Genomic DNA, 27,196 nt, shown 5'->3' on the forward strand with positions numbered 1-27,196 from the left:
TAAATGTGCATGAGTTGAATCTCTTTCATATGAAAAGAAGCTCTGGAATAAGAGGGCATAGGATGAAGTTTAGAGGTGATAGGCTCAGGAGTAATCTAAAGAAATACGTTTTTACAGAAAGAGTGGTAGATGCGTGGAACAGTCTCCTGGAAGAGGTGGTAGAGACAGAGACTGTGTCTGAATTCAAGAAAACGTGGGATAGGCACGTGCGATCTCTTAGAGAGAGGAAGAGATAATGGTTACTGCGGATGGGCCGACTGGATGGGCCATTTGGCCTTTATCTGCCATCATGTTTCTATGCATCTATATCTGGCCAAATAATATTTTTCATTTGGCTGAATAGTGCAATATGCTATTCGATACAGCTTTAGCTTTACTTTGACACCTCAGAGATTGGAGGCTACGGCATTATTTCCAAAACCACAATGTAATGCTTTGAAATTTTGTTATTAGACTGTGTTTCCAGTGTTTCAAAGGCCACACTGAAAAAGCAGAAAACTTTCCTGGATTTAAGATCTAATGTAGCCGATAGGTGCTAAAATGTTTATTAAATTTCCTTTCAAATATTTAATTTATAATGGGAACACTTGTTACATTTTCTTTGATCCTTCTCGGTTAGTGAAGTTTCTATGATGGATAAATCCATCAATTGTCCATTACCAAAATCTCTAGGGGCTTCTAGTCCTGATCCTGTATGAGGTTATTACACATTTATGCTCACTATAATAGGGCAGTGTCATTGCTTTGGTGAATTATTTCTTTAATGTTTTCTGACTTGATCTCTGCCACAGTAAGGCTTTAATTGGATTCTTTTTCTTTTTTTTTACTCTATTTTTTGTAATTCTTTTTTCAATTAATTGTCATTCAAGAGTGTTTTCTTTATACATTTTTTTGTTGAAGTGTGAATTAACAAAAAAATTGTCTTTAAATTACTCTTTTTTTGTCCACTTCTATTACCTTTCTCATCTTCACCAACTGATTTTACAAGCTGCTAAATCTGTCTTCTTGCTCTCTACTGTCCACAGTTATTCTTTGCCAGTTCAAATACTGTTTTATAAAAGCTCATCATTAAGGGGGTGACATGAAATAGAAAAGTAATTACGTTAGTAGTAGAAGAATCAAGATGGCATGGACAGAGCAGGAAACTCTCTCCAGGGCTCTTTGCACCACTGAGTTTTCTCTTTATTTATCTTGGTTATAATTAACTTTCCCCATAAGATAAAATAAATTCTACATCAAAAGGTGTTTCTTACCAGGGACTCTGCAGCCCTGTCTTCCAATGGGAGATAATAATCTGAGGCCTGTCACTGCTACCAGAGAAGTGCAAGAAATTAGCCCCTGGTTTAAGTCTGAAATATTTTATCCCTAAAAATCTCTTGCGTCCGCCAGTAGAACAAGGACCTCTGACACCACCAGATGAAACTGAAGATGCAGTGGAGTTGACTATTACATTGGTGAACTCTGAAGTGCACAGTGGAACGTCTCTGGCTGCAGCTAAGAGAATGGTGAGGAATTTGCAGACAGCATGGGAGGAGGTGCCACAGTAACCTCTGTCCAGTGAGCCCTTACTAGGTTACACCTCTATGAAGACTCGGATGACCTGTCTGACAAGATAAGGAGCAACCAGTTTGGAGGTCATTTGGCAGGACACTGTCACCTTAAAGAACATTGTGAATACAAAAATAGTTGGCATTAAGGGATCCTTAGGGATTCTTAGGGAACAACCTGCTAAGCTTGAATATGACTGAGAATTCTGTGTTTCTCAGTTCACAACATATATATATTTTTTAAAATCTTTATTGATTTTTAAACTTTGAAGTGCAATACAATTAGTTAATCATGAACACTGTATACAATTAATAAATTAAATAGACATTTCCACCCAGTCTCGACGTAATTATTAATACAGTAATATTTTAATATTGTCCTGGAAAGTAGGGCTAGCTATCATAAGCTCTAATTGACAGAAAATAAGACTCCAACAATTTAATATAAAAAAAAAATTTTTCCTCAGGTACCAGATATTAGCACTAGGAAAATATTTAAGAAATATTTGGCTGAGACAACCAAGATTTCTAGAGAGGCTGGAGCAGCATGGAATAAGGAATTTGATTTGTCATACAAAATGCCTCAGGAAGCCTCATCTACAACTGCTGATCAGGTACAAGTTTCACTAGTCTGGATCTGATGATGCTTTTTCAAGGGTCCAAAGAACAAGCTGCCCCTCCCTGCGGGACACTCATTTGTTTTACAGACACAGGATAAGACCTTTCTTTCCTTCTAGGAATAATTTGTTTCTGGGTTTGAGGGTATGGATTTTCATTAATATCAATTGGTAGACACAAAACAAACCTAAGGAGGGTAATTTTAAAACAGGTCATCTCGGCTGAGAGGGTTTGACACCTATAAAACAGGCCCTGAAAATCTGAAGTAATCATGGCTAAAATGAAACTGTAGCCATTTACACCAGCTTGGGAGTAGTTTTAAATCCTGTGTGTATTATATAGTGTGCTTGTAAATAATGACTCCAGCTGCACTCTGCCCAAAACCTGCTCCTATACCAGAATCGCATACATGCTGTGACCAGTCAGCCACTTTGCCTGCCAGCGTCCCAGCAAACATAGAAGGGAAAGTGAAGAGTAAACCCAGGAAGGGAGTTTGTAGGGTCCGTCCAGGCCCTGATAATGTTAATTTCCCAGTCAAACACCAGGGGGAGCCTGATGTAGCTGAGAATCTAGTGGGTGGTCAGTATTTGGATCGCCACCAGAGGAGCCCAAGGGCTTCCCAGTTCCCTGCTGACTCAGCTAGGTTAGGGCGTGTCCCTAAGATAGAAAAGACAGCAGTGGGAAACAAACAGGCAGGCAAGCTAGGGAGAAGGTTTAGGCCTTATCTCCCTGGGCCAAACAGGAGCGACCAAGCCACACCTATGGAGGTACAGGAAGCTGGAGATGCCCTGAATGAATCTTTGTCTGACATAGAGTTTCCGATGGAGATACAAGAATTCTTGCCTGAACAATTGGAGCCTTCTGTTGAAGCCATGGAGGTTGGTTTATCCACCAGCCACAAGCAGTAAACGTCAAACAGTGAGTTTTGTTTTGTAACTGTTTAGTTTTGGGATTGTTTTGTTTGAGCTTTACTATTTTGGTTTTTCCTTTGTGAAGCTGGGAGTGTCTCTGGGGAGAGGTTTGCTGTCACCCAGGGAGGGAATTTTGAAAGCCTTTGAAAAAGCTTTTTTAGCAAACCTAAGACACTCTCCTAATCCTAGCAGAATTGCAAATTGCTGCTAGAGGCTTTATTTTGAGAAACTGTGAACTGTTTGAAAGTAACACATATGACTGGGATTTGATTTTGCACCTGTTTTGGAATACAGGCTGTGCTGGCTCTAAGGAGAGCCTTAGCTCAAACATTACTGGCTGAGTTTAAAGAAGAGAAAAAAGTTGGAACTTTTTCTGCTTTGTTTATTTGCCTTCTTTTGAGTTTTTACTTTGTGCATTATTGGTGACATTCTGACATATTTTTGTTTACCAAGTAAAAGTGAAACATTTTCCATTTATACTTTCTTTGTGTTTATTTTTGGATTATTGTAAGTTCCACTAGTGTGTCAGTCCGTTCCTGCAGGGTGACTCCAGGCCGAGTCACACGCTGTTGTGCTTACTTGCTGTAGCCACTAGAGGTGCCGTTGAGTTCCGGTCCAGAACAGCGGCGTGGCTACAATGCATACATTTGAACAAAGGGTCATTTTATAAGTAGCATTTTACATGCCCATAAAGGGCAATTCTATAAATGAGTGTCACATCTATAAGTCACTTGAGCACGTAAATGTACAAATTACTAGCACTTTTGTGGGTGCATCTACACTTATGCACATAAGTGGCAGCAGGGCAAATAAGTGCTATTTTGTAAGGGCATACATAAGTAGCACAATGCATAAACGTGAGGAGGCGTTTACATGGGAGGATCACTTAGGCACATAACTTACACAGCTGCAGTTATGCCAGGTCCATGGTTTGTGTAAGTAGGGGAATTTAGAGATAGGCACACTGATGGCAGGTTATAACAGTATTCCATAATAGAATCCATGTGCCCAGATACTGTTATAGAATAAGCCTTCTATGTGTAGTATTGAGGCATCCACTGTGTAGTATTGAGGTGTCCACTTATAGAATTGCCCACTCAGTATTATATGAATGTACAAGTGCAAAATCTTTCCCAAGGTATTTTAAGAAGTGCTGAGAGAGGTCTCCTCCTTAACTGGCAAAAAAATTATTTTGCAGTACTCTTCTAAATGTATTTTTTAAAGTTTGTAATATGTGAGTTTTCTTTTTTTCATCCTAACCATATGATGAGTTTCCTAGATAATAACATTGTTGAATAAGGAGCTGTGGAGACTTTCCACAGGACTATCAGTATGGATGACTAATAATATTTAATGGCCCCTATTTATTAATATTTAGTATGCAATAACACCTCTATCACATATTATCTGCCTCAACGTCTATTTTATGCAGTGGTCTTTGTAGAAAATAATTCACAAGCGCAGTGTTATGGCGTGCTAAGCAAATAGGGACCATAATTCCTTATGAAAGTTCTTTTTTTTTTTCTTCATGTATTTTGTAAATGCTGCTTTCAGCTCACAGTGGTCAGCATTTTTTTTTTAAAAATATCGACCACCATGGTTAAAATAAAACAAGATATTCAGCACTATTACCTGAATATCTAAAAGTAATGCCGACTGGTGGTGCTATGCAGGTAGCAGTGATATTGAGATCAATAACTGGCTAACCTGATCAAGTTAGGGCAGCATTTCTTCTGAGCTAACTTCATCCAGTTAGTGGTCTAAATATTGCTGCTGATCAGATGACTTCTGGATCCACCCATGAATGAACCACTCACACTATTCACATTGTGCAAGGCTGTCAGAGGAAATATTCAGTGGGGTTGCCCGATTAACGCCACTGAATATTCTGCTGGCAGCACTATGAGTGCCTTTGAATATCAGCTAGATAACATCTTTCTTCTCTTTTCTATTGGTTCTCAACTTTCTTTTTGGGAAGATGATAGGGATTCAACAGTGATAGAACTACATTATTCAGAAATATTGATTTTATTTAGTGTAGAAGTGTAAAGTAGCCTATTAGCCTAAAGGTTAGCACAGTAGTCTGAGAACCAGGTTCAATTCCCACTGCAGCTCCTTGTGACTCTAGACAAGTCACTTAACCCTCCACTTCCCCAGGTATAAAATCAGTACCTGTGCGTAATATGTAAACAGCTTTGACTGTAACCACAGAAAGGTGATACATCAAATCCCATCCTTTTGCTCTTTCCCTTAAATATAATATCAAACCATCAATCCAATGCTCTTGAATAGGTTGAACAATAAAAACTCACGTATAAATTGATCTCATCTACAAATCAAGGGCAGTTTTAGGACTACAAAATGGCCAAAAATGCTGTGCCCTATGTATAAGTCAAGGCTGGAACCCACATTACTCCTTCTCTCTTTCTCTCCTCCATTTTTGGGTCTAACATTGCTCCCTCTTTTTCTCTGTTCCCTCCAGCATCTCCCTTGCTTTTCCCAAACCTACCCCTTTCCTACAACTTCACAGATTTCAACAATGATCAGTGCAGACTATTTCCTTCTAGCTCTAAACTAAATAATCAGATTTCAGTATGTGAGGATTATATATTTAGCCCTCACTGATAAGTCTTCAAATCAGTTTTATTCACCTCTCTCTCACTCTAAACTTTGGCAAGTTCACTAAAGAAAAATGTTCTGGAATACATTTTCACAAAATGCTGGCCTACATTGTAATCAGATGCGTCCGCTCAGCTTATCGTGACAAGGGATCTCCCTGCCATGATAAGTTTAGCGGCAGCGGCCACCCATCCCATGTGTACATCGCCATCAGGAGGGACTCCCCAGTCATCCCTGCTGGAACCCCCCACCCCCTGAACATAGCGGGCATCCCCCCGTCGGCCCCCCCCACCAGAACCCCTCTACCTTAAATCATTGACTGGCCGGAGGCATCCTTCATGCCTCGGACTGACCTTCTCAAGAATGGCAGGCCTGCCCCTCTTAGGCCTTGATTGACCTAGGCACTTAAGGCCCCTCCTGTAGGAGGGGACTTAAGCACCTGGGCCAACTGGAATCTTAGGCCCAATTCGTAGTACATTCTGGGATGCACTGGGAGTAGCCTAAGATTCCGATTGGCCAGATTCCTTAGGTCACTCCCAAAGGGGGGGTTCCGGCAAGGGGGCTTGGGTATCCCTCCTGCTGGTGATGTACAGGGGTGGGTGGGGACATGTGGCCGCTAGACTTATCACAGCAGTGAGATTCTTTGCCATGATAAGCTCAGCGGCAACCCAATTTTCTAACTGGCGCCTGTGATATGGACACCGGTTACAGAATCAGGTTATTAGGCGGGCTTAGGCACGATTCTCTATAGGACGCCCATGTGTGATTCTCAAAAGCTACTTAGGTGGCTTCTGAGACTGGGCATCCTATACAGAATCCGGGCCAGAATGGCATAACTGCTTCATCACTAACTAGGGATATATTTTTCCCTTTAATAAATATTAGTGAAAACTATCCTCAAGGGAGCAAATGAATGCTACTGATAATACTGCAACCAAATAATCATAGGATGAATTTTATAGTGGTCTTGTATCTCACTCCCTCCCATCTTCATGCATATTTTCCCATGTCCTCAACTTCACTCCTTAAATCTGACAAAATGGTCCTCAAAAACTCATGCTTCAATAAGTTGGTTAGGTTATAACAGGGGTTCTCAATCCCTCGGGACACACCCAGTCAGTCAAGTTTCAAGATATCCGCAATGAATATGCATGAGATAAATTTGTATGCACTGCCCCCACTGTATGCATATTCATTGTGGTCATTCTGAAACCCTGACTGTCTAGGTGTGTCCCAAGGATTGGGTTGAGATCCACTGGTATATAAGTTGACACCTGCTTCTATCAGTGTTGTCTAAGATGAACCAGCACTCACCAACAGAACAGATATCTGTGAAGTGATCTTCACCCTCCTCAGCGTGGATCAGATCATTCTTACTTTTCTTGGTCGCAGCTCTCTTCAGCACTAATTGAGGCAAAGAAGCAGCAGATTATATACATTAATGGTGATCCTTGACTGTAGCAGACTCATCTTCAAAGATACCATGTATGTATATCAGACATATTAATCCTGCTCAGTGGCGTACTATGGGTGGAGCAGTGAGTATGGTCCACCCCAGTGCAGACAGTAAGATGGGTGCATGAAGAAGCCATGGGGCTGCAGTCCATATTCAAGCAAGCGTTGGCTCCCTTGGGGGCAGGGGACCGACAGAATTAACAGCTATGCACACATAAACCATGGTCCTGCGACCACTCCACTCATCCTCCACTGCCTGGGGAAGGGGGTGCTCTGCCCTAGGTGGCAACCAAGCCAGGTACACCACTGATCCTGCTTCCTAAATTTAACATTTGTCTGATCTAATCTTTAGCTTGGCAGCTGCTATAGACTTAAATGCTCCTGGTACTTGGATGGAAAGAAAGTATTCACATTTGGAATAAGTTTCTTTTCCACACTATTTGGCTAGGACAGGGGTAGGCAATTCCGGTCCTCAAGAGCCGGAGCCAGGTCAGGTTTTCAGGATCTCCACCATGAATATGTATGAGATGGATTTGCATGTACTGCCTCCTTGAGATGCAAATCTATCTCATGCATATTTATTGTGGATATCCTGAAAACCTGACCTGGCTCCGGCTCTCGAGGACCGGAATTACCTACCCCTGGGCTAGGAGAACCTAAGAGGGGCATATAGTTTGTTTAAATTAAAGATGCCTGAAAATGTGGACACCTTTTTCCTTAAAAAAATACCCTTAAAAATACCCTCATGTGCCAGCACCAATTATTTCTACTTTTCTTTTACTATTATATAAGATACTTTTAACTGCACTATCTAACACTGTAGGTAGCATTCAAAAATAGCATACAAACTAATACATCAAATCAAATAAACACAAACCAATAAAATATAAATCCATAATATTTCTTTTAGAGGAACATTTACCATCTAAAGGTGACTTCTCTTCTGCATTCTTGTCTTCTTCAGCCAACATAACTTCTTCTGCAAATACAAAATGGAACAACGTGGCTCAGAGGAGGTACAAACAGTTTGACAGCTCAAAAAGGATTTATCACCACTTGGTCATCCCATTACTGAAATAGGGGATAATTTTACAAATGCACAGTGCATAAAAAGTACACTTATATTAACTTCCCTGTGTAGGCATTAGCATATTTTCAAACAAGAATATGAACATACTTTCACTTTTAAAATTGACCCAGGAGATTTAAAACTGCTCATACACATGCACAAATGTTCTGGATTAATTTGCATGCACATACTCAATTTCTGGAAAGTAGGTATGGAAATGCAAACTACAACCTAATCTTATTCCTAGGAATACCTTCACAGGGCAAGATTAGGGCAGAATCTGAAAAACACACATTCTTTTGTATTTTCAAATGTATGTGCACTGTTTAAGTTGGAAAAAGAACCTGCAGAAAAAGGGGTATAAGTGTTAATGGGACTTTCTCTTTCATCACTACTGAAAGTGAAAATATAGTATGTATACCCTTTTCCCTTTGCAAGCTGAAGTACACCTCAAACATAAGAAGTACTCATGGATTCTGCAGATATGTGAGCAGTGTGGAAAATGCCCCCTAAAAGTATTCTTTTGGAAATGGATTCATACTGCATGTGTTCAACTCTAATAGTGTACACTTTTTCATTGGCAGCTTAAGATGAGCTACATTCAGTTCAATAAGTATTTCCCTATCCCCAGAGAGCTTACAGTCTAAGTTCATACCCAAGTCAAGATCACAGCAACATCAGCAGAAGCACAGGATTTGAACCCTGGTTCTTTGCCTGCTTCTCTAACCATGACATTACTTCTTTCACTCTACTGTAAATGCAAAGGACGGCATGCATTTTTGTAGGGATATATTGAAACCTTGTAGCAAGTCCTCCATAAAGAAATGATTTCTGGGCTCCTATGACAGTTTTCACAAAACCAGTATCAGGTCCATGAACAGCTGCATTCTTCATCTTTAGATAGTTATAGATGGCATAGCTGAAACATTTAAAGTTGTATACAGCAAATGAATAGATTTTCAGCTAGCGCGTGCTTATCCAGTGCGTGCGCTAAAACGCATAGCGCACCTTCGTAAAAAGAGCCCTTAGTCCCCCAAAGTTTTCTGACCAGTCGTTAGCCATCAGTTTTAAAAGTATTGCACTGCTACCACTTCCTTAGAAGCAATAAAATATAATAAAGTATTAGATAAAAATAGAAAAGAACTCCATAAAGTAAAAGTAAAGACCACACATTCTAAGACCAATCATCAAAAATATCACACAAACAGCTAATACAGATTAAAAGCTAAAGAAAAAAATAAAGAGTTTTTAACTTAATCGTCAACTGTTTTAAAGATGTCTCTAAATGAAAATCCAGAGTATGGATTTCCTATCATGATTATATGAGAAGAAGTTAAGGTATGACATTTTATAATTTGAAATTTGAATGATAATTGTTAAATTTTGAGAGATAAATAGTGTTTGAATATGGTGTTTTAGGCGGTTAGCCAACTTGGAACGGCCCTTAATTGAGCTCAGTTCCTGAGGACGCCGAGAGGTGAAACAACAGCTGGTGTTGAACTGAACCAACAACAGAACTATAACAGATCGTTATATATGCTGAACAGTAAGGATACACAAGTATCGCAACATGAACTGCTGACAACTTTTGTTGACTTTTTAACAGGATACAAGGAAATATAGCTATAAGGACTAATAAGGAGAAAGCACGATTCAGGGGTGTTCAAGATGTATGTAATATTTTAATTGTATAAGGTATTTAAAAGGTAATTATTTGTATTATCAAATATAATATATCAAAAAATAAAATAAAGTATTAGAAATTTCATTTATGATATTAAGGGCTCCTTTTACGAGGGTGCGCTAGCGTTTTTAGCGCACGCACCGGATTAGCACGCGCTAGCCGAAAAACTACCGCCTGTTCAAGAGGAGGCAGTAGCGGCTAGTGCGCACGGCATTTTAGCATGCGCTATTCCGCGCGTTAAGGCCCTAACGTACCTTCGTAAAAGGAGCCCTAAATGTAAGCCCGAGAGCTCGTCTCAATTGGCAAAATTTAATACTGGGCTTGAGGGCCCGTTAATCACCCATCGGGACTAGGTAGGCAGTGTAGGGGAAAAAATTTAGGGGAGGGGGTTTCTTCCCGCCTTGACCAGTCAGAACTTCTGATTGGTCAAGGCATGGAAGGTTCGAGCGGGGGAGGGGGTTGATTGAGAATTTCTCCTTCAAAAAAGATCAATGAAACAATATATCGACTTAAAAAAAGCCACATGCTCACAGTAAAGTATTAGAGTTAGATCACATCCCAGGACATATCTACTGCTGGAGGTAAATCCTGATTGCCAGGACAGAAACATGGTTTTCTTGGCAGGTGGTGCCTGTCAGTTTTCATTATAGCTTCCCTGTATAATCTGTTTGCTTATGCTCTTTCAATATGATTTCTGTTCAGAACCTCTGTTTAAAACCTTCTCCTGAGGCCAACAGTTGCTCCCATTTAGAAAATATAACCAGCTAAAACAGAAAGGTTAAGTAAAGCTTCCACTGTTTGCTTGGAAGAGGAAGAAAAATCTGAACTGAAGGGGCTAAGCAAATTAAAATGCCAAATGCAAATTATTTTATTTGCTCTGAATTTTGAAAACCTTGTGATCTCCATCTGGCTCTCTTTGGATGTTGTGTATAAATAAATAACGCTAGGGAACCCTCGTAAAAGGAGCCCTTAATATCATATATGAAGTTTCTAATACTTTATTTTATTTTTTGATATATTATATTTGATAATACAAATAAAGAAGAACACCAGATTCATCTGGTGTGATATAACATTAGCTGAGTTGATGTCACCGGCTGGTAATATTTATTGAATGATGGTGTGGATAAATAAATAAATGTTTTCAAATATCATGTGTTCTTGGAAGATAAAACAAATGCACTCAAAAGAATATTTCTGAAAACTCATTGACACACTAGACAATAGAAATGCAGCAAGGCAGCTTGACAGGCCATGAGCGATTAGAAATTCTTCTTATGCGAACCTTCTCATAGGCATTTATGGTAAACTCCCCAGGTACTTTGGTGAGATTTTACAGATTTACAAGCCGGGGCGTACTTTAAGATCTGAGAAACATATGCTGTTGGATGTTAGAATAAGGGGTAATGCACATTATGTGAATATAGCAAAATCTTTCTTCTCTATTGCTGGTCCGGTTTTGTGGAAAGGTATTCCTGAAAATTTGAGATTTTCTGAGAATGTGCTTGGTTTTAAGAAGTTATTGAAGATGTATCTTATTGTCCAGGCGTTTCATTGCAATGAGGGTTGATTGTACCTTGGAAGACTTCCATATCAAAACAATTATTAAAATGTACTGCTAAATTTACTGATGTAACTGATGGTTCTTGAATTTTATATATGTCTGCTGGTGAATGTTTTATTGTAAGCCACCTAGATTTTAGGTGAATAATAAATCTTTTAAATAAAAAAATAAAAATAAAATAAAAATATGACCTTTCCAGTTTGGAAATAATGCTATAAGGGACTTGAATTTAGTATAGTATACTGAGCTTAATATACTACCTTCTGATTACAACACGCAAGGAGATAATTTATATTAATAAAACAAAATAAAGACAGAAGAAGAAAAAATGAGAGAAGGAAGGGATCAATGAAACCCCTTAGAATTCTATGCTTCTAGAGATGAAGCATAGTTCAAATATTCAACATGAACATTTGAAGGCCATGTTTAAAGTGAGAGCAACTGGTCTTGATGATAGAGTACAGCATTCCATAGCAATGGGGTGACATCGCTAAAAGCAGCGCTTCTAGCTTCATCTAGAATATGAGTTCTCCACCAAGTCCTCAGGACACACCTAGTCAATCAATTTTTCAGGATACCCACAATTAATATGCATGAGATCTTTTTTTTTGTTTTAAATATCAGCACTTATAGACCACAAATGTAAAAAGCAGTTCACAATAAAAGCATTCACAATATGAATACAATCTAAATACAATAGCATAATAAAATACATTTTATTAACAAAACATTACATAACTCAGATCATTATTGGTTCTATCAATAAACATGACCCAACAGGCATCTCTTACTAAACACATCCCTCTAAACCAATAAAAGCAAACAGGGAAAAAACAAAGACTGGTTAACAAAAACATGACATAAATAGGCAGACGAGGGCAGGGAAGTTAACAATATTAAAAGGGGAAAAACAAATAGGATCAGAACAAGAAGGAAGTTAAATTAAAGAGTACCAGTAGCCAAACTCGCGGCTCGCCAGGTACTATTTTGAGGCCCTCGGTATGTTTATCATATTCACAAAAGTAAAATAAAACAGTTTCTTGATCATAAGTCTCTTTAGCTTTACATGACAATGTTATTACTAAGACGTAGCCAAAAGGAAAGATTTATAAACTATAAAGAGTTTTACCTCATTCAAAATTGTCATTTCTTTAATAAGACATTAATTATTTTTTCTGAGGGCCTCCAAGTACCTACAAATCTAAAATGTGGCCCTGCAAAGGGTTTGAGTTTGAGACCACTGCTCTAAACTGTTCCATAACTTTGGAGAAAAAGTATTACTTTCAGTTTCTTTTTAAAAGCGTTTAAGAACATAAGAACATAAGCAATGCCTCTCCTGGGTCAGACCTGAGGTCCATCTTGCCCAGAAGTCCGCTCACGCGGCGGCCCAACAGGTCCAGGACCTGTGCAGTAATCCTCTATTTATACCCTTCTATCCCCTTTTCCAGCAGGAAATTGTCCAATCCTTTCTTAAACCCCAGTACTGTACTCTGCCCTATTACGCCCTCTGGAAGCGCATTCCAGTTGTCCACCACTCGTTGGGTAAAGAAGAACTTCCTAGCATTCGTCCCCTTTCAACTTTTCCGAGTGCCCTCTTATTCTTTTATTTTTAGAAAGTTTGAAGAATCTGTCCCTCTCTACTCTCTCTATGCCCTTCATGATCTTATAAGTCTCTATCATATCCCCTCTAAGTCTCCTCTTCTCCAGGGAAAAGAGACCCAGTTTCTCCAATCTCTCAGCGTATGAAAGGTTTTCCATCCTTTTTATCAGACGTGTTGCTCTCCTCTGAACCCTCTCGAGTAACGCCATATCCTTCTTAAGGTACGGCGACCAATATTAGACGCAGTATTCCAGATGCGGGCGCACCATCGCCCGATACAACGGCAGGATAACTTCTTTTGTCCTGGTTGTAATACCCTTCTTGATTATACCTAGCATTCTATTTGCTTTCTTAGCGGCCGCTGCGCACTGTGCCGTCGGCTTCATTGTCATGTCCACCATTACCCCCAAGTCCCTTTCTTGGGTACTCTCATTCAATAACATCCCTCCCATCGTATAGTTGTACTTTGGGTTTCTGCTTCCCACATGCAATACTTTACATTTCTCAACGTTGAACTTCATCTGCCATCTCGCCACCCATTCCCCCAGTTTGTTCAAGTCCCTTTGCAATTCTTCGCATTCCTCTTTAGTTCCAGCTCCACTAAATATTTTTGTATCGTCCGCAAATTTTATTATCTCACACTTCGTCCCTGTTTCTAGATCATTTATGAATATATTAAATAGCAGCGGCCCGAGCACCGAGCCCTGCGGAACACCACTCGTGACCCTCATCCAGTCCGAGTAGTGGCCCTTCACTCCTACCCTCTGTTTCCTACCTGCCAACCAGTTTCTGATCCATCTATGTACGTCTCCATCCACCCCATGATTCTTCAGTTTCCGGAGTAGACGTTCGTGAGGCACCTTGTCAAAGGCTTTTTGGAAATCAAGGTATATGATGTCTATGGGGTCTCCCTTGTCCATCCTTTTGTTAATTCCTTCGAAGAAGTGCAATAAGTTAGTTAGGCACGATCTCCCCCTGCAGAAACCATGTTGGCTTGTTTTCAGAAGTTCGTTTCTATCCAAATGTTCATCGATGTTTTCTTTTATTAGTGCTTCCGCCATTTTCCCCGGAACCGAGGTCAGACTCACCGGTCTGTAGTTTCCCGGGTCACCTCTTGATCCCTTTTTAAAGATGGGCGTGACGTTGGCTATCTTCCAATCCTCCGGGATCATGCCTGTTTTCAAGGATAGGTTGCAAATTTGCTGCAGTAGTTCAGCTATCTCCTCCTTTAATTCTTTCAAAACCCTTGGATGGATTCCATCCGGACCAGGGGATTTGTCAGTTTTAAGTTTTTCTATCTGCCTGTGTACATCATCAAGGCTCACTTCCATGGATGTTAATTTTTCTGCTTGATTTCCATTGAAGATTTGCTCAGGTTCCGGTATGTTGGTTGTGTCTTCGTTTGTAAACCTGCACAATTCAGGTGTTACAGCATTCCACAGTTTAGGACCCACTATTATAGATAGATTTTCATAGAATGGAGGTAGTGAATGCAAATTTCTCTCATGTATATTCATTGTGGGTATCCTGAAAACCTGACTGGTTAGGTATGTCTCGTTAACGTTTATATGTCATTATTAGGTACGTAATTGTCCCAGCTGGGGATAAAGCTGTTTAGTTATGCAGATGATTTTACGATCATTATTCCATTTGCTATTTCTCTTTCTGAAGTTATTCCTAAAGCAACAGAGGTATTAGGTCTATGGATGACTGAATTTAGACTGAAGCTTAACTAAAAAAAACTGAAGTTTTTTGTAGCTTCGCCGCGCCCGTTTGATACTAAAACATCATTGTGTATAAATAACTTTAGCTATCCTATTCAACCTACCATTAAGGTTTTGGGAATAATACTGGACCAGGGCTTGACTATGAAGAACCAGGTGGACTCTTTGGTCAGAAAGGGTTTCTTTACTCTTTGGAAGCTTCGGTACGTTAGGGTGTATTTTGATGTTTCATCATTTAGAGTTTTGGTACAGTCTCTTATAATAAGCCAGATTGATTAGTGCAATATTGCCTATTTGACAATTTCCCAGAAGAAAATGCAATGATTGTGAATAGTACAAAATGCGGCGGTCAGGCTGATTTTTAGATTGAAGAAATATGATCACGTAACATCCTCTTATCGAGTACTGCATTGGCTGCCAATGGGGGGGGGGGAGTGAAGTTTAAGTTTGGTTGCTTCTGTTTTAAGGCTTTGTTTGGTTTAGCTCCCAAACATATAGTTGAGCTTTTCTCTTTTTGCAACCAACAGACATAAGAGAAATTCACATCTGAATTTTGATTTTCCACCTGTTAGAGAATGTAAACTTAAAAAAACATCATCAAAATCTTTTTTCATATCAAGCAGCATTATAGGGTAAGGATTTAGAACAATTGCGTTTACTTACTGACACTTATGGGAAATTTAGGAGACATCTAAAAACACATCTGTTTTCAAAATATTTAGGCAGCTATTTGTAAAAATTTTATTATGCACTATTTTGATCATTTTACTGTCTCTAATTATTGGCTTTTAACTTTAGTTCTATTCAAATTATTTTACTGTTTTGTTTTTTTTTTACTATTGTAAACTGCGTAGAACTTTACGGCCTTGCAGTATATACTGCATTTTTTGCTTCATAAGACGCACTTTTCTTCCAACCAAAATTGGGTGGAAATTTCGGTGGGTCTTATGAAGCGAAGGTAACTTTTTAAAAACACCCCCACCCACCCCGTTCTACCTTTTCAAAATGTCCCACTCAGGAGTATACGGGCTGACTGCTGCCCGCCTGCCTGCTGCCTCTCCCTGCTGGCTGCCACTGTGCTGCAACTCCAGGAAGGGTAGGAAAGGGCCAGCGTGCCGCGCCGGACACTGCCTTCCTCCCTCCCTGCCGCGCTGAAGCCTGCCTACTCTCCGCTAATTTCCCCTCCTTTTGCCTGGGTCCGCTGCTGCTCCAGCAACTCAAAGAAGGGACGGGAAAGGCCAGCGTGCAGCGATTGCACGTCGCCAGCCCACAAGCCTTCTCCCGACGTCAGAACTGATGTCAGTTCTGATGTTGGGAGAAGGCTTGTGGGCCGGCGACGTGCAATCGCTGCATGCTGGCTCTTCCCTTACTTTCTTTGAATTGCTGCGCAGCGGGCCAGAGGAGGAGGAATTGGCAGAGGGCAGGCAGGTTTCAGCACGGCAGGGAGGGAGGAAGGCATTGTTCGGTGCTGCAGGAAGGACAAAGGCTTGGAAGGCAGTGAGGGGGAGGAGGCACAAACTCAGGACATGGGAGAACGAAGGACAAAGGCTGGAAGGCAGTGAGGAGGCACAAACTCGGGACATGGGAGGGAGGAAATAGAAAGGGACAATTGTTGGAATTGAGTAAAGGAAGGAAGGAGACTCATGAAATCACCAGACAACAAAAGTAGGAAAAAATGATTTTATTTTCAATTTAGTGATCAAAATGTGTCAGTTTTGATAATTTATATCTGCTGTGTGTATTGTGTGTATATGAAAAATGAAAGAAACAGCCTGGCAGGGAAGGGGAGACAGGGTGCAGAGCCTGGCAGAGTGTGGGGTTGGGTGCAGAGCCTGGCAGGGAGTGAGGGGGGGGGCTGGGTGCAGAACCTGGTATATATTAGTACACAATTTGGTTCAGAATAGTTTTTTTTTTCTGGTTTTCCTACTCTAAATCTAGGGTGCGTCTTATGGAGCGAAAAATACGTTAAACTGATTATTATTATTATAAGGCAGTGAAAGTAAGGAAAGCTGTTTGATATACTGAGAATGAGATGGGACAGGATATATGTTATTTAGGAAATTTATCAAGAAAAGCTCATGATATAACCAGTTACCTCAATCTATCTACAGATCCTAAACCTTCCAACCAAATAATTATCTTGCAATGTTCTGGATACGACCAGAATCTGCTCTTATTGTAATTCGCCTAGATCCGCAAGGTATTGGCGGAATAAAAGACACCAATGTAATGTAATGTACACACAAAGTAAGCATACAGACATGTGGGAGGTATCTTTTTTATTAGGGTTACCAGATTTTCCGGAATGAAAATCCCTGCTCCCAGGTCTGCCCCATTCCACCCGAGTCACATCTCTCAACCTTTACACTTGTCAGGAGGGCATCTGCAAATGCGCTGGTGACATGACAATGTCACACATATGCGTGCATGCACGTGACCTTACTGTGTTGCATCCGTGCATGTCCAGTTGCTGTCCCGACGTTGCTGCTAGATGGAAGCTTTTCAAAACCCAGACAAAGTGCTGGTTTTGAAAAGCCGTCCGAATCCCCAGACGTGTCCTCGAAAAGAAGGACATGTCCGGGGAAATCCTGACAAAGGGTAACCCTATTTTTTACCAGACATCTATAATACTTTTGAAAAATTGTGTTGATTTTTCAAAAGTAACAATGACTCCCAGAACCATCTCTAGTAATGCACTAATGATCTTGCACAAATTCACCTGCTCAGAGGTAGGTGCAACTATGTTTATGTCCTCTAAGCGTGTACAAATGTAGTTTAAGCTAAACTAAACTAAAACTTAACTTTATATACCGGGTCTTCAACCAGAGGAAGCTCGACGCGGTTAACAATAAGTTAAAAAATAAGCTAAAATACAAGAGGATTAATTTTCAAAATGTTTAGCAAATAGAAAAGTTTTTAAAGATTTACGGAAAGATTGGAAAGAGCTGGGACACTTCAAAATTAAAGGAAGTTCATTCCATAATTGGGGAAATTTAAAAGCCAGAGAAAGGCTAAAATTTTTGACTCCTTGAATTCCTTTCCTAGAAGGGAGGGAAAGTTTACATGGGATCCGGAAGGTTCGCCCCCCACATTTCGCCCCCAGCAATTCGCCCCTCACATTTCGCCCCCCACATTTCGCCCCCAGACACATTTCGCCCCCACACATTTCGCCCCCGCACATTTCGCCCCCCGGATGTTTCGCCCCCACACATTTCGCCCCCGCACATTTCGCCCCTGAGTGTCAGACTATTCCTCTCGCAGGCGATTTCTTTGCCGACACGACGGCGCTCTCGATGAGGGAGAGGACGGTGGGGGCGGCCCGCCCGGAACTTGCGTGCGGGTCCGCCCGCCTTAGAGCGCTGCGCCTTCTTGCCGATCGGCTTTCTGCCCTCGGCGTTTTTTAAACTTGTTGCCGGCTCTCCCCGCGTGGAGCTGGTGCAGGAGGGGGTGTGCGGCTTGCAAGGAGTCGGGGCGTCGGCCGCGCCGGCTTTCAGGGCCGCCGACTCCCTCCTCCCTGGCCGCAGGTTGCTTTGCCGTTCGGGGTCGGCTAATCGTTGGGGGGGGCGGCACCTCTGCCCAGGCCGCGGGCCACATGTGAGCCAGCGGCTCGCGGCACCGAACAACTCTCTTCCTGGCAACTATATGAGCGGGGCGGGTCGCCCCACACGTGCGGGCTGGTCCGCCTGCCCGGGAGCGTCGGATCGGATTCCTGCCCTTAGCCGGTAGTCTTCCCTCCTCTCATACCGCGGGCCGCGTTGGAGCCAGCGGCCCGCGGCGCAAAAACGCACCGTACCGGCGCTCCCCTCCTCCCGGCCGGGCCGCTTGGGGGCTCCTTCTCCCCCTCCGGCACCAATGGCCGACCGCACCAGACCGGCGCTTCCTTCCTCCCAGGCCGCGAGCCGCGTAGGAGCCAGCGGCCCGCGGCAAAAAACGCATTAGACCGGCGCTCCCTTCCTCCCAGGCCGCGAGCCGCGTTAGGGCCAGCAGCTCGCGGCGCAGAACGCGCGTGCCGGCGCTCCCCCTGTAGCGGCTGGCAGCGCCGACCGCAGCGGACCGGCGCTCCCCTACTGCCGGGCCGCGGGCCGCGTTGGGGTTGTCTGCTCGCGGTGGTGTTCGGGGTCGGCTGGTCGTTGGGGGGGGCCGCGCCTCTGCGCGGGCCGCGTTTGGGCTGGCGGCTCGCGGCGCCGAGCGACTCTCTTCGCGCTGGGGGGCGGCGCCGGCGTTCGGGGGTGCATCAGCATACTCCCTGACTCCTTAAAAAAAAAAACCGCTACAAATTCAAAGTGCACAGCTGGCGGCCCTGCAGCTCCGGACTTCCCCACACCTGCTCTCTCCCCCCCCCCCCCCCGATCACTATTATTTTAAATGTTATGGCAGCCACGGCGCTGTATCCATCGGAGGAGACTTCTAACCTCGGCCTGCCCCGGAACTCTTCCTGCAACAGCAACTTCATGGCCGAGGTTAGAAGTCTCCTCCGATGGATACAGCGCCGTGGCTGCCATAACATTTAAAATAATAGTGATCGGGGGGGGGGGGAGAGAGCAGGTGTGGGGAAGTCCGGAGCTGCAGGGCCGACATTAGAGGCAGTGAGAACAGCCAGCTGTGCACTTTGAATTTGTAGCCTGCCGTCGTGTCGGCAAAGAAATCGCCTGCGAGAGGAATAGTCTGACACTCAGGGGCGAAATGTGCGGGGGCGAAATGTGTGGGGGCGAAACATCCGGGGGGCGAAATGTGCGGGGGCGAAATGTGTGGGGGCGAAACATCCGGGGGGCGAAATGTGCGGGGGCGAAATGTGAGGGGCGAATTGCTGGGGGCGAAATGTGGGGGGCGAAACTTCCGTGAACCAGTTTACATTGTCGAGTGCCTCTCGCATATGAAAATCTATAAGTATTCCATAGAAGAGGAACAAGAGGAATAAAAATACCATATAAAATTTTATAAATAATACATATATTTTCTATAATCACAGCTATTATAAATGCTAAATCATAAATTAAATGAAAAGTGAAGTGCTCAGACCTTATAACCAATGTGTTTTAGTGCAATGACCAAAACGAGGTTAACAAGGGGACCATCATTGCCTTCACAGTCCCCAAACCACCTGTATTTAGCAATAGAAAGGAGATGTACTTATCTTAGTCAGGTGGTTATTAGTGATTAGTGATGCTAATCCTCGTTTAGACCAGTAAACCATGTGATGTGACTTTAAAATTTTTCTCAGCTGGTGTTGTTCTAACTATGGTCGCTGTCCCCCCGACCCAGGTTTCGTCTCTTCGTCAGGGAGGGACGTTAGTGCTATTGCTGGTTCACTAGGACTGGACCGGACCAAAGTTTTGGGTGAATTTTAAAGTCACATCACATGGTTTACTGGTCTAAACGAGGATTAGCATCACTAATCACTAATAACCACCTGACTAAGATAAGTACATCTCCTTTCTATTGCTAAATACAGGTGGTTTGGGGACTGTGAAGGCAATGATGGTCCCCTTGTTAACCTCGTTTTGGTCATTGCACTAAAACACATTGGTTATAAGGTCTGAGCACTTCACTTTTCATTTAATTTATGATTTAGCATTTATAATAGCTGTGATTATAGAAAATATTTGCTGACTTTCATCACAGAATTAAACTGATTATTCCTCCTGATATAATCTATATAAATAATACATAAACATTTAAACTGGATTCTGAGATAAACCGGGAGCCAATGGAGACTTAAAAGCAAAGGAGTCACGTGGTAGTTTATAAAGAATAGGCCCAATATTCAAAGGATTTATACTCCTACCTTTCTCCCTCCTTTACAAAGCCGTGCTAGTATTTTTAGCACAGTCTGCAGTGGTAACAGCACTGATGCTCATACAATTCCTATGAGCGTCTGAGAGGTTACCGCAGAAGCTGGCGCTAAAAACGCTGGTGCGGCTTTGTAAAGGAGGGGGGTTTGAAAGTTATGCTTTTAAATTGGCCTCTGAAAATTCACTATGGCTGAGTGCCTAAGTTTATACTCAAAATTCCTAAAATTTAGACACGTATAAAAAGCAGGTGGCAACAAGGGCAGATTTAGGTTGGGAAAAAATAGAACCTTAGCAATGATTTTCTTTTCTTTTTTTTCTTTATTAAATTTTAACATAATTTCACAAGAGATCTCTAGTTCAGGCAATACAGAAAGAAAAAGTTTTTAAAGGAAAATGATACTTTATACAATAAAGGAAACAATTTATTTCTTTCTTAGACCACAATCACAGAGAGAGAGAGAGTAAGAATAAGTAAGGAGTAACTTAAATAAAATACAAATACTGTACCATATAAAAAGGTTTAACAGCAATTATGTTCCCATCTTATTTTCTTCCAACTATCTTAAGATCTTACTAAACTTTCACAGTTGCCAGTTTCTTCACATCCAGGAACGCTTGAAGTTGTTCTGGCACAAAAAAGGTATATTTCACTCCAAGAAACTTTATTAGGCATTTACAAGGAAATGCCAAAAGAAACGTTGCTCCCAAGGTTAATACCTCAGGTCGCATTGCCAGAAACAATTTTCTTCTCTCCTGTGTGTTCCTTGTAACATCAGGGAAAATCGATACTTTTTTCCCAAGACATAAAGTTTGAAAGATACAGAAATAAATTCTCAAAATAGCATTTAATTCTTGTTCAAAGACCAAGGAAACCAATAGCGTAGCTCTCTCAGTTTCTGAGGACAATGAGGATTCCAATATTTCAGTAAGATTTAAGGGATTTTCTATTCTATGATTTTCTTCTCCTGTGATGACACCTGGTTGCTTCTTATTAGGCAAATAATATACCCGGTTTAAAGATGGTATTAGTTCAGGAGAAAATTTCAATATTTCTATCAAATATTTTCTAAACATTTCTCCAAAGGATTTTGGAAAATTCAAGAGGTGTAAATTTAGCCTCTTGTAATTTTCTAATTGCTCAATCTTTCTGTTCAAAAGCATTTTTTCTTTCAAAATCCCAGCAGTTACATCCTGTAATTTAACCACTTTGTCATTAACCTTACTAAGTTTGTCACAGCCCTAGCCCTAAAGCTCGGCTTGTGCCAGGGAAGACTGCGCCTAACCCTAATCTCATCTTGAAGAGGGCTAACCAATGCGACAGGTTAGACACGAATAGAAAAGTAGGCTCTGAATTCCCATTTAAACCCCATGTTGTAAAACCCTGGGGAGGTGAGGAATATGGGGAGAACAGCCTGGAGCAGGGGAAGGTGCCTTATACTAAGGAACAGCCTCAGAGCAAATCCACCAGCTCAGGTAAATCACAGCTGCTAGGCTTAATTAGAGATCAGGGAAAAACCCAGCAAAAGCTACAGGCTGCCCTTCCCTCTCACAGAACAGGGCGTGGTCGCCTCGGTGCTTTAGAGGCAGCACTAAGGAGGAACCAGTTAGTTTACCCTGGGTCAGCCCAGGAAGGAGGTCCTCAGGACGGCTCTCCTGAACCTCAGAGGAACCAGGATATAGAAATGGTTGATGCAGCCCCTGTACCTGAAGCCAGCCAGCTAGCAAACCCGGAGCCCATGGAGTTCATGGACACTGCCATGGAACCAGAAACCTCAGCCATGGATGAGAGCTAAGTACTATGACTTTACCTTTTTGGCTCTGCTTGATTTTTGTGATCTTTTTCTTGCTGGTTGTTTGTGAAACCTGCATGCACCTGTTTTGAGGCTAGTGAGTAGTGCTGGGCTCCCGGCTATAAAGGTGCCTTAACTTGGTAGCTTTAAAACCAGGTTTATTTTGTCTGCAAGATTTTTGGTTTTTGCCTTTTGAGGTTAATTGGGACTGCATTATGGACTCTGTGTAAGGGTAGTAGAACTGGGGAGAATCCACACAAGATCCTTGGGTGGGATTGTGGGGCCATTTGTGGCAAGCTTATTTAAAGCAGTGGATTCGGCTACTCCCCTCCCCCACCAACTGCTTATTGAGTTGGCTGGACAGGCCTGTTGCAAGTCAGGCCTAATTGGAACACTTGCATAAAACTGAGCAATTGTAATAGTCTAATTCCTGCCCTGCTTGGGACTGCAGGCTTATTAGGACTGAACTATTATAAATACTCACCTGTTGATACCTGCAAGGAAGGTGTGGGCTTTTGATTTTACAGCCCAGATATTTTTTTCATGTTTTTTTTTATTATTCATGAAATAAATGGACTATCCCCTGACTAAAGGGATAATGCACTCAATAAATTGAGACTCCGATATATGTTAGAAACTTTATTGTTCCTGACTTTTTGTGCTTCCTCACTGACTAAGAAACCAGCAGGACTTCCAGCATATCCTGGAAGCACATTCAGCGCAGGCTATTCTGGGCGCTGACCGGGGCCATCATTCAAGCCGGCACCGGCAGCGCCACAAGTTCTAAGGCAAAATCTTAGAACATAAGAATAGCCCCACTGGGTCAGACCAATGGCTCATCAAGCCCAGCAGCCCGTTCTCACGGTGGCCAATCCAGGTCACTAGCACCTGGCCAAAAGCCAAGGAGTAGCAATATTCCATACTACCAATCCAGAGCAAGCAGTGGCTTTCCCCCTGTCCTTGTCAATAACAGACTATGGACTTTTCCTCCAGGAACTTGTCCAAACCTTTCTTGATGATAAAGTTTTCCCCAAAGTGTCCATTGTACTCACAAGGTTGGTTACCTCCTGGGAAGATCTAGCAACTGTTGAGTTTAATCTCTCGAGAGCGTCCCAAATGCTCTCAAGAGTCACCACTGGAGGTTTCTTCTCTCCTGGTCTGTCCAGAGAACCAGCTCCCAGGATTCTCTGCTCTCTTTTTTTTTCTGTAAGCTCAGCCCCTCCCAACAGGGTTCCCACTGGCGTTGCTTCCGTACAGGGGCTGCCCAACTGAGCTACAGGTGGAGCAGGACACGGTGGTGGGATAGACCCTGGAGGGGAGAGGGAAACCTCCAACCCAAAATCACCAGCGTCAACTCCCACCTGTGAAAGCCCGGTAAACCCTCCGGATGAACAGGGACCAGTAGCAGCAGTGGCAAACTCCAATATACTGCGCTGAGTCAGGGTTGAAGCTCTTGCCGCGGCGGGGTCCAACCGAACCACTCCTTTTCTCTTCGAATGAGGCATTTGGCTGCCCGTAAAGGTAACTTTCCAATAATAGGAGCTGCTGACTATGCGGCCGCCATCTTGTTTCTCGACCCTACAAACTAATTACTCTGACTGAAACTTAGCAATGATTTTCAACATTAGGTTCATAATTCTAAGCAAATAAATGTAGGCCCAAATTTATAAGCACAACTTTTAAAGTTCTAAATTAAGATGAATTTTCAGGTGCCAACATAGGGCTCCTTTTACTAAGCTGCGCTAGCGTTTTTACCGCCTGCTGCAGATTAGCGCGTGCTGCCCCCGCGCTACGCAGAAAAACTAACGCCAGCTCAATGGAGGCATTAGCGTCTAGCATGCGTGGCATTGCAGCATGCGCCAAAACCACTAGCGCAGCTTAGTAAAAGGAGCCCATAGAGATGGATTTTTGAAAAGATGTAGAGAAAGGAAATCACATAGCCAAATCTTGCACAATAGAAGCAGGGTTGCACATTCCAGCCCCTCCGCATCCAGAGGGAGCAGCAATTTTTTTGAAAGCAGGATTTGGGAGGGGAAGTACTCTCCCCACACCCAAACACAGACATGGAAGCAGCGTTCTAAAAACACTGTTCCCTCTGCAAATGGCCCCAATCTTAGCACCCAATCCCATGCCAGTTTCCCCTACCCAGCAGGACCTGATCACCCTCTGCAATGCATCTCTCAACAACACCTGACCTACAAATCGACAGCACATGATTCTCAACACACCACCTGGACCCCAAACAGCACCCAGCAAAGGACCCCCATACAGCACCCTAACATGTGGCAGCTTCCTCCAAGTTACCCCTTCCCTTCAACATTTGATATCCTCCATCCCCCCAAGACCTCAGCCTTACTGGGGGGTCCTTCGTGTCTACTGAAATAAGAGCAATGCTCATTCTCTCCTGCCTTCTTTCCCAGAGACCTCTAGCAGTAATATCGCTGTATCATTTTGTGCTTGACCACATAAAATGTAATTTTCCATTTAGATACCCAGTCCTCCAATCTTGCCAGATTCTCTTGCAACTTCTTGTAATCCGTTCATGTTTTAACATCTTTGAAAAATGTGTCATCTGCAAATGTAATCATTTAACATGTTCCAATTTCCAGCTCATTTATGAGTATTTATTTATTTTTTATGCATTTTATGTAATGGTTTACATTCAGGTACTCAAATATTTCTCCTTATCTGTCCTGGTGAGCTCACATGTCAAAAAGAACAGGATACTGCAGATCTCTGAAGCACTTCCCCCCTCAGCAGTGGAGGAGCAGCCTAATGGTTAACACAGTAGCCCGAGACCCAGGGGAACTGAGTTCGATTCCCACTGAAGCTCCTTGTGACTCCGAACAAGTTACTTATTCCTCCACTGACCCAGGTACAAAATAAGTACCTGTATATAACATGGTAAACTGCTTTGATTGTAATCACTAACAGGCAGCATTTCAAATCCTATCCCATTTACCTCTCTCCATTCGTAAAACTGACTATTGTTAAGTTTCAAGTTTATTTACAATTTGATTAATCGCCTATTCCAAATTCTAAGCGATGTACAAATCAGCAAAATACATAGTTAAAATATACATAAAATAAACATACATAACTAACAAAGGGACTAAGTTTGCAAAACATAATAAAAAACTCATTTACAACCACAATGAAACCAATAGGCAAGGCAAGGAAAGAAATACAATCTAAGTAATGTAAGAGTCAACAATTAGAGGTTAAGCACAACAGGAAGAGCAGTAGGCAATTTAATTAAGTATTAAATGCAGCTTTAAAAAGAAAACTCTTAAGTTTGCTCTTAAACTTTTCCAAGTTCTTTTCCTCTCTTAAGTAAAGTGGGAGTGAATTCCAAGTCTGATTTAGCTGGCTGCTGACTGGTTAAATCACTTGGATAGGGCTAACTGCTAAGTGCCATTGAATATCACAGTTAGTCCCCAAACACAAAACTAGCTATCTTGGAGGGATTACAAGGAGAGAGTCAGCATTTGGCCGTTTAAGCGGCCCGGGTTAGTGTAAAGTAAATCTTAAGTTAATATACTGCATCCTTTCCATAAAGATATAAATGGGACTACATAAATGCCTGTCCTGTCCTATGGCCATTTAAGTGATACATTTAAATTTAAGAAGCTCTGTGTTAGTTGACTTAAAAATAACCAGATATTCAAAGCCAGGAATAATGCCGCAAAACACTCACTGTTTATGGCTGAATATTGACCTATTTCCTATTATACATTTGACATAACAAGTGGTGATTTGGAGACATTATAGCAATGACACCCCTCCCCCCAAAGAGGACCTCAGTGCACAGTACTACCCCTTACCTCTCCCCTCTGCTAGGGATTATAAATTCACTCATTTCACACCCTGAGGTTGTCTGTTCTGCATACAAAAGGTCAGATTCTAAAGCATAGGACTCTAAACAAGGGAGTGGGGATTGCCCTTACCAGCTTTAAAGATCCACTCCAGGTATCCATTCAGTTCTCGCTCAATCTGTTGCTGCCTGCGAAGTTTGAGGAAGGCGCGGCGATTTTCAACTCGCTCTCGTTCTTTGGCAAACTCACTGTGATAGAAAAGAAAAAAAGCCATATGAAATGAAGCTGGGAAAGGCATGCTCCATCAGTGGCATAAATTTGGTCCATTTCAGTACCCAGTTTCACCTTTCTTTCCCCCCCTCCCTCCCCCGCATCCTTTATAATAACATAACATAACATAAAAGCTCACTTGTATACCGCAAATGCCGTTAAGTTCTATGCGGTTCACAGAGATTAGCAATAAAAAATGAATTAACAATTTTTGAAACTCCAGCAAGATGAACGACTAATATCTAACTTCCAAAAGACTCTGTAAAGAGAAGTGAGACAGGTTCTGGAGGTAGCTCTCTTAACCATATCTTTTCATTTGCTTGTGTGCCCAACACATGCATACGAATCAGACCAATGGAGAAAAGACTATGGGGCTCATAATCAAAAAAAACACAAACGTCTAAAAAGTGGCCTAAATGGCTACTTGGACGATCAAAAAGCCTGATCGTCCAAGTACCCATAATCAAAGCTGGTTTTAGACGTATCTAAAACCAGCTTAAGCCTTTCCCCTGCCTCTAAACGCAAAGAGAGAAAAGAGGTGTTTTTAGAGGAGGGGAAATGGCGGGAGGTGGGCGGGAGGTGGGCCAACCTAGACCTAGGCGTGCAACAGGTATAATCAAAACATTTGACAGGTTGTCTAGTCGGCACTTATACGTTTTGACTTAGACCAAGTCAAAACAGGAATAAGTGCTGAAAAAGGGGCCGCTGAGCTGATGGCGGCTGTCGCGATCAGCTCAG

General features: G+C 42.2%; 1 protein-coding gene across 5 annotated transcripts in view; it reads right to left on the reverse strand.

The window, feature by feature from the left end:
• The window catches only part of CACNA1B (calcium voltage-gated channel subunit alpha1 B), a 1,471,643-nt gene that overhangs the window by 647,606 nt on the left and 796,841 nt on the right, over positions 1 to 27,196 (reverse strand). For all 5 annotated transcript variants that reach the window (XM_033960470.1, XM_033960471.1, XM_033960469.1 and 2 more), the window contains 3 exons: positions 26,321 to 26,436; positions 8,073 to 8,129; positions 7,010 to 7,099 (listed from right to left, as the gene is read on the reverse strand). In XM_033960470.1, coding sequence (XP_033816361.1) covers positions 7,010 to 7,099; positions 8,073 to 8,129; positions 26,321 to 26,436 — 263 coding nt within the window. The remainder of the gene's footprint in view (positions 1 to 7,009; positions 7,100 to 8,072; positions 8,130 to 26,320; positions 26,437 to 27,196) is intronic.

Source organism: Geotrypetes seraphini, chromosome 10 (genome assembly GCF_902459505.1).
Source record: "Geotrypetes seraphini chromosome 10, aGeoSer1.1, whole genome shotgun sequence".
Classification (NCBI taxonomy): Eukaryota; Metazoa; Chordata; class Amphibia; order Gymnophiona; family Dermophiidae; genus Geotrypetes; species Geotrypetes seraphini.